General features: G+C 36.3%; 1 protein-coding gene across 2 annotated transcripts in view; it reads left to right on the top strand.

Moving 5' to 3' along the window:
* SLC12A2 (solute carrier family 12 member 2) overlaps positions 1–13160 on the top strand; it is a 62901-nt gene that overhangs the window by 25643 nt on the left and 24098 nt on the right. For both annotated transcript variants that reach the window (XM_075488435.1, XM_075488434.1), the window contains exons 7-12: positions 2059–2167; positions 2611–2738; positions 2826–2910; positions 6328–6476; positions 11466–11573; positions 12576–12699. In XM_075488435.1, the coding sequence (XP_075344550.1) occupies positions 2059–2167; positions 2611–2738; positions 2826–2910; positions 6328–6476; positions 11466–11573; positions 12576–12699 (703 nt within the window). The remainder of the gene's footprint in view (positions 1–2058; positions 2168–2610; positions 2739–2825; positions 2911–6327; positions 6477–11465; positions 11574–12575; positions 12700–13160) is intronic.

Genomic DNA, 13160 nt, shown 5'->3' with positions numbered 1-13160 from the left:
CAGTGTTGCTTCCAGCCCTAGAAATAGGGATCGTAGAATAAGGAAGTGAAGATCAATTGCATTACTTGGATCTACCACAGGGAGAAAAGAATCTACAGAAATTGACTTCGGCATGTACTTTTAAATCAAACAGCACAGTTCTAAAAATTGTTTACCTTTCTCAGGTAGTCCTTCACTGTGTGTAACTTCAATTCATCATGGTATCTTTATGTGCCCGGCTTCGAACGCCACTATCCTCAATCTCAACCATTTAGTTTTTCCTTTGAATGAATTAGTTATTAACCCTCTGGCCACTGTCACTTAGTCACAAGAAATATCTTGCTTTTGCTCCGTAGCATGAGCAATTCTATAACAATAGCTTGCGTAGAAATACCCCTGTTGTTTAGTGCTTCTATGTCAAACCAAACTGTGGTATCACTGCAACGTCATCCTTATTAGGAAATAGGTAGCTTTCAAAAATCCTGTGCTCAATGCAAAAATCAAGGCTTGTTGGCTTGGTTTCTGCATCATGGAAGAAGGCAGGTAGGAGTGATAGTAAGCAACTGAACCTGTCAAACAAGCACTTCATGTGGGTTAGCATACAGCTTAGCATAGCAAAACACTAATACTTCCCTCTTGATTAAAGTATCTATGATGTTCTCCTGTGGCTTCCCCGTGACTTAGAGAATGCCTTGGAAAATGGGACAAGGGGAATCTAAAATAATGCCTTTGAAGTAGATCTAAAAGATAAGAGAGACTGGTATTCCAGGGAAGCCTGCTTAAAAAAACGACTTTTCAGAGTTTGTGATCTCTTACCACCAAACTCCTTAGAAGCCCATTCTTTGTCTGAGACTTTTGAATGTAAGGAAGATAATGAGAAAATGCTCTTAGCTTCAGGGAGAAGCCTATGTTTGTTACTGGATAAATCCACTTGTGACAATTGCTCTGTGGTACCTTCACGTTGAATTCTCTGGGCTTATTGAAGACTTGTAAGCACCCAGCTGCATCCTTATACCTCTCACCTGTTCTGTAGGCTTGGCAAAGGAGAGATTTAAATAGGATGCACAAACTGGTTTCTTCAGGTGGTCTTCTAACTCTGCTGTTGGCTGTCATGCTCTTCTTATTGCTGTACTACCCTGTCTTCTTGCAAGGCTGCGTGAACTGAAAACTTTGTTTTGTTAACAATCAGCAGTGCCACAGTGCTATTGCATACTAAGTTTTGATCCTAGGCCTGAAAAAAGAGTCAAACTATGAGTAGCTTCCCCTGAGCCACTGGCACATGCCTTTATAAGGAATCAAATAACACAAAATAACAGGGCAGTGTGGCTGCTTATTTAAATGTAAAACCTGAACCATCTCTTCAATGCCTAGATTTATCTTTACTCACACTTTTGAGGCGTTGTTCAAAGTACTTCTTGTTCCAACTGTAGGGTTTATAATGGTTTTATTGAACAGTGGCTAAAAATCTAGATTGTAATGAAAAAAGTCTCAAGAAAACTAGAAATTAACAAGTAATTGTGGTAGTCTGCAATTTAATTTGATAAATAAGGGTTGAGAACATGAGAGTGTAACAAATAATCTAGTCCGTTGTATAAAATAGCAAACAAAAGCAGTTTGATTCCTGATGTAATAAAATTCTTTTTGAAGTAAATACCGCATACTAGACTATAAGACAAAGTATTATGATCACAGTTAGTAAGGCAATACGCCTAGCATTTGTGTGCATTGAGCTCTTTTCTTTTGAATTTCTTCAATCTACTCAAATCCATCCCTTCTGGAAGGCTTATGGAGAAAATAGTTCTTTTAAGTATTTTGTCTTTAGAAGTATAACTTTGAGGGGTACAGTAATAGCAAATTCTCTTTTGAATGGACATTAAACTTACAAATTATTCCTCTCTCTTTATTAAAAATCCCGTTATGTATTCTCTCCAGCTTGCCTTATTTATTTGTGGAAAACAAACTGAGAAGACAAAGCTGAATTTGGAATCAAGTAAATGTTGTATTCTAAAATATAAATATTGAAGCTTGAAACTGAAAAGGAGCATGTTCTTCTGTCTGACTGCAATCATTATGTTTCAGGCACAGATAGTCTTACTGGTGATCCTCATACTTGCTATTGGAGACTTTGTCATAGGAACATTTATTCCTTTGGATAGCAAGAAGCCTAAAGGTTTCTTTGGTTATAAAGGTATGTTGGAACAGATAGTATTGTAAACAATATCTTTGCAAAGAGGAGACATGCTGTCATAATGTAAGTTAAACATCTAAAATAGTTTATAGTCCTATTTAACTATAGAGATTTTTTCCCTGATTCTTTCAAACTTCTGCAGTTTTGTTCCTTAAAGCTATTGGGCCAAAACTTGGTCCTGCCTGCTTAATACTGATTGTATTAAATTTAAAAAAGCAGGATGATATTGTAAGTACTTTTTCTGGTTTTAAAGGATATTTAAGTTTACTGTGACTTTTATTTTGAGTTGAAGTGATAAATTAGGACTTAAATGTTCTATGCTTAATTTTAAGAAGGTTATACAGCTGTGACTTTCAGCTTTTTCATGGAGCTAATAGTGGCTGGGATGGGCTAATATTGTAGTTTCCATATGAATATTGATAGACTTAAATCTTTTTCTACAGCTGAAATATTTATGGAGAATTTTGGACCAGATTTCCGACATGAGGAAACTTTCTTTTCTGTATTTGCTATTTTCTTCCCTGCTGCAACTGGCATACTTGCTGGTGCAAATATCTCAGGTGATCTTGCGGTGAGTAGTGAATTAGCAAATACTGTTCACAAACACTGAGTGTACATGTATCTCTGTCATCACTGTCCACTGACGTTTTTCTTTCAGGATCCTCAGTCAGCCATACCTAAAGGAACGCTGTTGGCCATCTTCATTACTACATTGGTTTACGTAGGAATTGCAGTATCTGTAGGTAAATAGAGAATGTTTTTAACTTTATCCTGTCACATCCATTCTGAGGGTGTGTTTTGACATGGTTTACATACTTCATGATGTAAAGTCATTATGTAATTGACTTTCATGCAGGGGAAAGTAATAGCCAGAGGTTTCTGATTTTTATTGTTGGAGGTTCAATTTTCAGCTGGTTTTATAATTTCCTAAAATGAGTGATGTTCTTCTAAGACTAGTCAGTGCTTCAGACTAAAGATGACAAAAGACTTCATATGGATGTTTCCTAACTTATTGCAGTTATTTATGTTAAAAGATTTACAGTTTAGCAGTGGGATAATCCCTGGATTAGAAAAGTGCATTTTCAGAAAATACTCACTGAACAAACACCTGTATTGGTTTGAAGATGATGGTAGTCAGCTACTTACCTGAAGTGAATTGTGGGATGATGAAACAGCTCTTTGGTGAGGATGCATGAGCAGTAATTCCCCAGTAGAGGGAGGAGAGTAAGTGGTACCTTCATCTGGCCAACCCACTTCCAGAAGTGTTGTCTTGTTCAGAAATGTTGTCATGTAATTTTCATGTGGAAAGAAGAGAAACTATCATAGACTGATCTGAGTCTTGTATAACCTTTCTTCCCAGTTTTCCCCACCCCACAGTGCTTTGAAATTGTCTGTAGAAGTTGCCTTGGGGTTTGATGCTCTCTATCAGTTTTGCTCTAGAGCACCAATGGTCAACCAGGTTTTTCCCACCCATAAAATAATTCTATTCTAATAACCTTAAGAACATAAGATTGTGATCGTATCTTGCATATTTCTTGCCTAGAATTGGAAATGTTTTTATTCATGTCACATAAATTAGTTTCTGGCAGCAGTAATCAGTTTTGTTATATGAAAGACCTTGCCTTATCTTAGCTGTGCTGCCTTTTGAATGAATTTCTCATTTATAAGAGTACCATTGATCTTACCACTAATGATACTTCCTTTCCAAAGATACCAATCTTGCTAGTCTCCCTCTGTTGGCTAACCTTGTACTGTAGCTCTGCCAAATATTTGCTCTGTAGTGATTGTGCTTTATGCAGCATAATGACCTACACGTATTTCCTAATTAGATTGACCACATAGACCTCTGCTACCAAATTTGAATACTTCTGAACTTGAACCCACATGAGAGCAAAATGCTCATTAATGCTCATTTGTTAATGGAATCCTTTGATCATCTTTCAAACATGAAAAACCTCATCTTTCATATTGTGAAAGGAAAAGTTTGCAAAACCAACTGAACATGAAATTGTTTGATGCATTAGAAATGTCCTACCTTAGCTGCCTCCTATAATTTACACTTAGAATTCTGCTCGTTAGAAAAGGCCATTGCAGAATTCAGAGATTATGAGATGAGTGAAATTTAGCTTTTTTTTGAGGCATTGGATCAGGAATCAGATAAATGCAAGTACTTTTATTCCTTTCCCCACTGTAAGTTTCCAGAGTAGTGATTAAGTAAGCCCTTAAAACTTTGAAGGGGCTAGTAAATGTCACTGAGTAGTCATGTCTGAAGGGGAAGATGATGATCTGAATTTAGCTCAGTATTTGCATGCTCTGTAGTAAGAGGGTTAAGAAACTGAGTAGAGAAGGCTTAGAAGAAGAAAATTTCTAATCCTACTGCTAGAGCTAGGAAGCCTATTTCAAAAAGGTAACAGCTGTGAGGAAAAAGTGCACAGTTTCATATTTTAGCAAGGGACTAATGCAGATGTGCAGGTGGCAGGATGAAGATTGCATAAGCAACTTTGATATCAAAATTCTTGAAAGGCATTTCAAAGAACAAAATTTATTGCTTTAAAAACAAGGGCAGCTCTAATAAAAAAACCAAACTTCTGAGTAGGGTTAAGACATGCAAAGTTCAACTAGTAAGTATATTGTCACATCCATTATATACTGCTTGAATGGCTGGGGCAAATACTTCTGTAGTGGAAGCGATGAAACTTTTTCTCATACAGAGTTTTTAATCCCATTTAAAACAGAACAACAACAAAAAACCTAGCCCCTCCACGTACCCACAAGAAAAGCATAAGACAGGTGATCAATATAGGAAAATCTTACTGAAATTTAACCAATTGGGCATAATAAGTAACTGAAAAATAAATCTGAAAAGTGGAAGGATTAAGTAATGTCCACCTACCAGGACCAGGTGTTACTGTGGACTGTTAATCAAGTTCTAACAGCTCAGAAGCAATGTAAATATGGTATGGGTGTTTAGGAATTCATTTTCCCAATGAAAGAGAGACAAATTACATAGATAACAGGGATTGTTATTGGTGAAACTTAAGCTTGCAGCCCATCTGTGCCCTCCTTCTTATTTTGTAAGTAAGTAATTTAGGTCCTCAGTAGTCACATGGTTCTGTTCCCAGGACTTCCTTGTCATTCAAGTTCCTAAAAGACCAAATTATGGGAATTCTGGCTACTGCTCTGCAGACTTCCCTCTTCTCTTCCCCACTGCTTCTTTAATTCCTATTCCTGGAAATACTTGCTGGTGTCCAAACAATTTGAATACCTCAACTATTAAACCATAGCTACTCTGCTCTAGTTTTTGTCCTTTTATGAGACAAAAAACTGAAGTGGAAGACTTGTGGGCTTTTTAGTACTTTTTAGTTTTTCTTAGTACTTCAGGGGTGAAATGCTGTGTCTTCAGGATTTTCAAATAAAATTTCTTCAGTGAAATTACAAATAATCATAGACTAATTGAAGACAGCAGTTTAAGTGATAAACTTAATTATAAAAAATGTGGTAGGAATGGGACTGTGTGGCTTTGTGTTTGACCAAGAAACCAACTTAAAATACCACAGTCACATAGGAGGTGGTTTGTTTAAGTGTTGGAAGATGGCTTGCAACAGGCTTTCATGACAAGCTGCTTCATTTTTTTGAATGTCTGAGCTATATTGATGGGAAAAGAAATAACTGCAACACTATGCACACCTGTCTACATACATCTGTACATACACTACAAAAGTGCATTCCTCTAGGAAAATTGGCAAAAAAAGAAACTGTAAAATCAAGTGATGGTGCATAATACTAACTTCAGTTAAAGAGCTATGTGGAAACTCGTGACTCAGAGAAAGAATGTGTTGAGCTAAAGTTGTGCTGTTAAACTTTTGGAAGTCTATTGACATTGTTTTCCTCTGTGCTAAAACTTTCCTTTCTTAGTAGACTCGGATTTATTAAAAAACTGAAGATCATCTCAGGCATGAGAGCAGTTAGTTTGCTTCTTTGTATTTGTTTTTCATAGTCAAGATGTCCTTAGTACCGAAATGTATTAAAAACATAAATGTCATATTTTAAGGTTGCTCTGTGACAATACGCTTATATAAAAAGGGAATTGAGCTTGACGCATGTCCTTAAGTTCAGGTTCAGCCTGTTAATGCTCTTTTTTGTGTTTGTGTCCACTCTAGGTTCCTGTGTTGTTCGAGATGCCACAGGGAACGTTAATAACACGATTGTCACTGAGCTGACAAATTGCACTACTGCAGCTTGCAAATTAAACTATGATTTCTCATCCTGTCAGACAGGGTGTCAGTATGGGCTGATGAACAATTTCCAGGTATAAAGCCTTCTCCTAAGTCTGTTTATTGGCTTTTGTGTTTGTTCTTTTTTTGAATTACATATTAAGAGAAATCATAGGCTAAAAATGCCTATCTCCATAAATATAAGGTTTCTTTGGAATAGTAAATGGTACACTCTAGCTAGTATGCAGAAGAACAACGTCACTATGTTGAAAACTTTTGGGTGTTTATACACAGGTGGTATAAATATTTACTCTTTTGAATAAACTGCTTAGGTTAGGTGGTGGGACTGCAACTTTCTCTCTTTAGACGTATGAATGTCATCATTCAATGATGTGGATAGAAGTACTCGTTCAGTAGTGATGCATGGTAATCATAGATAGCCTCTGTCAATAACTTGTTCCTTAATTTTTCAAGTTTCTTAGAAAGTATGCTGACTTTTAAATAATGTTTTACATATTTGTCACAGTATCCTCTTTAATGGTAAGAATGTTGTGGCTCTTCATAAAACGTGATGTTACTGTATTTAAAAATCCTCTAGAACTCATGGGGTAATTCGTAGTCTTCAACTACACTTCACAGATAATTGGGATGTCCATGTACTATTGGTAAGGGTTTGAAAAAAACCAAGGAAAACATACTTATTGTTGATTGACTTAAACTTGCTTTGTGGTAGTCCATCTTTACCCTAAATTTTTCTAACAGGCATACAAAAAGTTGGCTAGAGATTAAGCTGAAATCACCTAATGAAAAAGATGGCTGGCTTGTGGGTTTTGATCAGAAGTACACATGGTACAGATACTCCTTGCATGTACTACTTGCATGTTAGGCTGACAGCCCTACCTGCAAAGCTGGGTGGAAAACCTGTTTTGTACATGCTGAAATAATGTTGCAGTGCAGACCATTCTATTAGAGTAAAATACATTTTTATAGTGGAATATTTTGAGTATCTGTGTGGTGTTACTTTGTTCTGGTTTAGAAAAACTCTGTATTTAGAAACACTTCAGAATTGCTCTTGTAGGAATAATTATTCTGCAAAATCTGATGAGTTTCCTCATTTGTTTAAGCTCAAAAGAACACATTATATCATCAAATGTACAGCTGAGAATAGCACAGAACTGGTTTCCTCTGATTGTATCTTTTTCTTTAAGTCATAACTTTGGTAAGGTTGTTTGCCTTACATGTTGCTTGTACTTCTAATAAGTTAGTCATTAATGTTCTAGTTTCTTACCATTTCATCTAAAGAGTACTTCTATCTCCCAAATTATTCTTTCTTCTCACTGTGGAAAAACTAGTGGGTTCTGAATAGGAAAAGACACTTTCAAGGCCAGGGACTGCACAGAGAATGCAGTGCCCCGTACACCCCCCTTTTTCTTGGGGTTTTGAAAACTTCGTCATGGAGACTGCACAGCATCTCTGGGCAACTTGCTGCAGTACTTAGCCACCTTCTCTGTGGAATTTTGTTTTTCTAATACCCAGTTGGACTTTCCCTTGCTGTTTGTTTTTTCTCTCATCCTCACAGCTTTTTTTTGTGCATGTCTGAGAAGAGTCTGATTCTGTCTTCTCAGAAGATGTCAGAAGGAAATCGTTTGCATGAGAGGCTGTCTACCTATAGATAAACTGTTGCCCATCTTCTAACTGAATGGTTCTCAACTTAGTAGCTCTGAATGGTAGTTGTAAGGAGATATTTTTTTTTATATGCAATTCATTGGGGGGGGCTCCAAGCTTATGTACCTCTCAAGGTCTTCATACAAATGTAACTTCTTTCTGTAGGTTAAATAACTGAGAACAAATATTTCACAAACATAAATTAATCCCTAAAGTGAGTGAAGATTGTTGAATTTGTCTTAAGCTTGTAAGCATGCAGGTTCTGAGGTTGAAAGTGCCAGCTTACTCGTGTGCACAGCCTGATGACTTTATCACTTTGGTACACTTTGTGCCACATTCAGTTCTTCTGGCAAATAATTGATTTGAAGTTAGTGCTTAGGCAGCTCAGGTTTTGAATGTGTTTGGGCAGCAAATGGATGACTTATAGTATGATTTACCTGTGGAAAGCTTAGATGATGCTAAGAAACTTAAAATAAGAACAGTTGGTGAGACAGGCTTAGTCAGACTTGCATAGAAAGACCATTTTAGTTTCTGTTGTAGTCAATGCAAATGAATTACAGGTCCTTGGAGGCTTCAGACATTTCTCTGCTCAGTGTCAGCGAGATTTCTGTGTGCAGGCTGTCACCTGGTAGAAGAGTAACATCAGAAACTTGTTTTGGGCTCTGTAGCCTCAGCCTGGAACTTCACTAGAATAAATTATAGCTTTGGGTAATTTAAATGCAGAATTTGGTCAACTTTAGATGAAAGTTGAAAGTAGCATGAAACTCCATTCCAGAAACAGTGTAAAAGTTCTGCTAAAATATTACTCATATAAAGGAAGGCAGCTGTAAAACATTTGAAGAAAGTTAGGGGAAAGGGGAATTGAACAATGCTTTGTCCATATTAATTATAAAAATCTAACTTTAAAGAAGCCGCTGTTTGTTTTCTTGTGGCATTTTTTTTTCTGCTCCACAATGGCTGGACCAAAGAACTGAAACTGTAGTCAAAACGTATTTCATTATCCCACGAGTTTGTAATTTAAGAAATTCTCTAAACAGTAAATGCCAAGCAAACATAATGAGTCCCTTATTAGCAGTTACTATATATCTGTCTTACCACACCAGTGCTAATGGGGCCATTCTTACTAGATATCTGTCCTTCCAACCTTCCAATTCTGTATGTTCTTTCAAGGATGAAAATTTCAGTGCTATAACTAACTGCATATGTGGGCTCCTTGGTTTTGTGGTCATGAAGTTTGGATTATGGTGTGTATGTTGGGGGGGGGTGGGGGGTGGTGTTTAACACCATGGCATACTGGTTCTGCTGGAACTGCTTCCCCTTTTGTTCCCTCACTTAGAAGAAGCTTCCTAAAGTCTCTTACATTAGTAACCTAAGTCGTAACTTACTAGCTTTTAAACGGACAAATGTTATCTGCATATGTCTTACGCAGATTTCTCTCAAATTTAGAAAACAGACGTAATATTCAAAAATAATGTAAATAAATGGAGGCAATGAACAGACCCTAGAAAGAGAATGTAAAATCTGAGTAGGTTGTAAGAACTAAATTGCAAGAAGTTGATGCAAGTGTAGTAAAGTGAAGGCCACGAAATAACAATGTTTTAAATTGGATGGGAAGAAAAGTGATGGAGACTTATACACAGATTCTGTCCATAAGAAGTCCTTCCAGGGAAGATTGATCAAGCCATCCTTGCAAGGAGGAAAGTTTTCATACTGCTTTTACAAAGATTATTCTATGCTTGTTTATTACGTTGCTATAGGAAAGGTTTATTTCTAAAATACTTGTCAGTAAAAAGCATTTACACCCTTAACTTCTCCTCTAGAAATATAGTGTAGGGTTATTACAAACTGGCATTTACAACTGCAACTTTTTCTGTTGATTATAAAACTGACTTAAACCTGGGCATAGGAGGGATAGCTTAATGTGTATGCCTCGTTAGTTTTACTCATCTATGAATAAAGGCCTGTCCTACCTTTGTCAACTACAAATATGCTTCAGGAAATTCTCTCCTTCACTTGTTACACTACTATGACAGCTACTTCACTTGCATCTTATGCACTTGCAATTATTTAATTTCTCTTTTCAGGCAAGGCGTGCCTTGAACTGACCAATGCAACCTGATGTAGCGTAGAGATTCAGTTGAATGTTTGAGAGACTCAGCAGTCTTTTTCAGTCTGATCTGGGGAAAAACGTGAAATTTTATCATTAGTTTAGCCCTAGGAATGTGAATAAAACTTCATCAGTCACCTGTATATTGTTTCTGAGAGCATGTCCTACCTAGTAAGACTGCTTTCGACAGCTAGATTTTACAACCTCAGGTGACAGTAACTTAAAAACTGGACACTTCTGCATGATCTTTCTTGCCTTCCCTTAGTCCCTTTCCTTGTACTCTAGCTGAGGTTGCCAGGATGAGAGAGGCAAGTAATCAGTGCAAATGATGCAGAACCTCATTCTGACACACTGTGTTTGAAAGGCACTGTGCTGGGTTTGGTCCATTGACTAAAAACATAAGCTTTTTCAAAATGGCATAAAATTCTTAAACAATGGCTGTCTTCAAGCAGCTTAGGCTTCTGTTTCATAAAGAAAAGTACTCTTAAACCTTGATTGTTTTTTAAATACATAGTTCTGTATCTTAATTCACTTGACACATGCAAAGCTGGATGCAGCTATGATACAGAAGTAATCAATAGAATGGTAGAAGAGGGCCTTTCGGCTATATGGCAACTAGACAGAAACGGCTTTGGTTCTAATTTGGGATTTTTTGTGTGTGTGTGTCTTATCAACATTGTTCTTTTACACTTAGCTTACTGAGCATTTATCATTTTGTTAGTCATCCAGTCTACCAAGAATTGCATATTGTATTTCACTCACTGGGGTTACAAAGATGTTCTAGGATGTGATCTTGGGGAGACTGAAAGCAAGTTTGTCCTGTCCTTGTGTTTTTGAATGGGAAACAAGCTTAACTTAGAGTGATGGAGATGTTGAGAAAGACCATCAGCTTTCCCAAGATGTTCCCCAATTTCAGTTGTTTTGTCACTTGGGCTTTCTGAGATCATGTTATTCAGGGGTAGGCTAGTCAAAATATGTAACAAATTCCAATGTATTTTTCTTCCATGACTTATTTTTAATCCTCTTACGAGCCCATGGAGACTTTTGCCATTGATTGTTTTGACCTGAGAATTATGTGGTTGGACTATATATTGTGTGAAAAGCCACCTTCTCTTGTTATGAAATTGGGATCCATTTATGTCCTCTGATTTGTCCCTAGTTCATTCATATCAATGAATGCATGATATTCAAACAGCTTTTAAGTGGAGGGTACATAGTATTTTATTTTTCGGTTTGTGTAGTTAATGTTGCCATCCATTTGTATATTATATGTTTTCATATTCTTTTAAAAAAATAATTATTTTGCTTTCAGGTGATGAGCATGGTATCGGGATTTGCACCACTGATTTCTGCAGGTATTTTTTCAGCCACCCTGTCTTCTGCATTAGCGTCTCTTGTGAGTGCACCTAAGATCTTCCAGGTAGGTATGGAAGCAAAACCATAATCTTTTAAAGAATAACTTCAACTAACTTTTGAATCAGAATTTTTGGAAGAGGACTCTGACATACTGCCATCATGATTCATACCAGTTGACATCAGTAGATTGATGTAATATTTACCTGTTGCTTAGAATGGGAAGACAGTGTGTTACTGTTACTAAATGTAGCTAGACTATAATTTGTTCCAGATCTCATGTGTTTCTGGTTAGTTTAGAGATTAGTTGTGGTGCAACTAACATTGCAGGAATCTACAAACTACTTGATGATAAGTTTTTTTTATATGTAAGTAACAGTGGAGCACATACAAAGATAACCGATTAGTTCATTTCTCAGAGTAAACACAGAAGGAGACAGCATGAAGTAGAACCTGTAGCTGTGGAATCTTAATTCTCAGAGAATACATTATCAAAATAATCGCGTACCCATTCTCATGTAAATAATTTAAATTTGAGTTTGTTCGTGTTCCTGAATGTATTTTGCTTTACCTTCTTTTTAACCATTTAATCTATTCTTTGTCTTACAAGTTCTCTTTAATTGGGTAAAACTTTAGTGTCCTCTACTGACCTTCTTTCCCCAAAGTTCAGCAGGGAGTCAAATGTAGAAGGGATTTTGTTGCAGAATAGAAGCACAAGTATTGATGCAGCGAACTAGTGTATACATGGGGCAAACTTTCCACTTTCTGAGAAAACATCGTCTCTAAAGAAACACTCTTTCTGATTGTAAAACACCAGTAAAGTGAAATAGTCAATTATTTACAGAAGAGCCAAGCTTGTTCTTATAGATACAAATTACTGAAGGATAGAATATTAAAAATGCAAAATGTCAAGATGCAAAGACAATTGAAAATAGAATTAGTACATGGTGGCTATAAACCTTCTTCTTTCAGGAAGATAATATGCAGTGGAAGACAGCATTAGTAAGCATTAGTACAGATACATTTTGAGCACAATGCATGCTGACTCTTGAATTTTATTTTTTCTTAGGCTTTGTGCAAGGACAACATTTATCCAGGATTTCAGATGTTTGCTAAAGGCTATGGGAAGAACAATGAACCACTGAGAGGATATCTTCTAACATTTTTAATTGCTCTTGGATTCATACTAATTGGTTAGTTTGAAATTATAATAAATCTCAATATCCTTTTGTCCTTTACAAAGCATTCTATTCCATATCATGACTTGATGACAGTGTCCTAGACATCTAATGCACAGCTTAATTCTAAGCCAGTATTCTAAATCTGTTTATTTTGAGGGTTACTTTCTCCTATCTTCTAGATATAACTATGTCTAGAACTGCAATAAATTCTAATTGAACTGTAGCAATACTGCACTTTTCTTAATAACCGCAGGTATCTGTCTTTAGATACTATCAATCAATAAAAATACATTTTTTGCCTGAGTTATAGAGATGTTGTATCTTGTAAATATGAAAGTTTTTATTTCAGATTTTTAATAATTACAGACAGCTTCAGTAAATGGCAAACTTGCATGAAAAATATTTTTTAAAGTGTGTTTTTCTGTTAAGTTACAAACAGTAGAGATGAGTGCTGATGCTGCTGTTGCTAAAGG

This window comes from Mycteria americana, chromosome Z, assembly GCF_035582795.1.
Source record: "Mycteria americana isolate JAX WOST 10 ecotype Jacksonville Zoo and Gardens chromosome Z, USCA_MyAme_1.0, whole genome shotgun sequence".
NCBI lineage: Eukaryota > Metazoa > Chordata > Aves > Ciconiiformes > Ciconiidae > Mycteria > Mycteria americana.
This window is presented reverse-complemented; position numbering and strand designations above follow the sequence as displayed.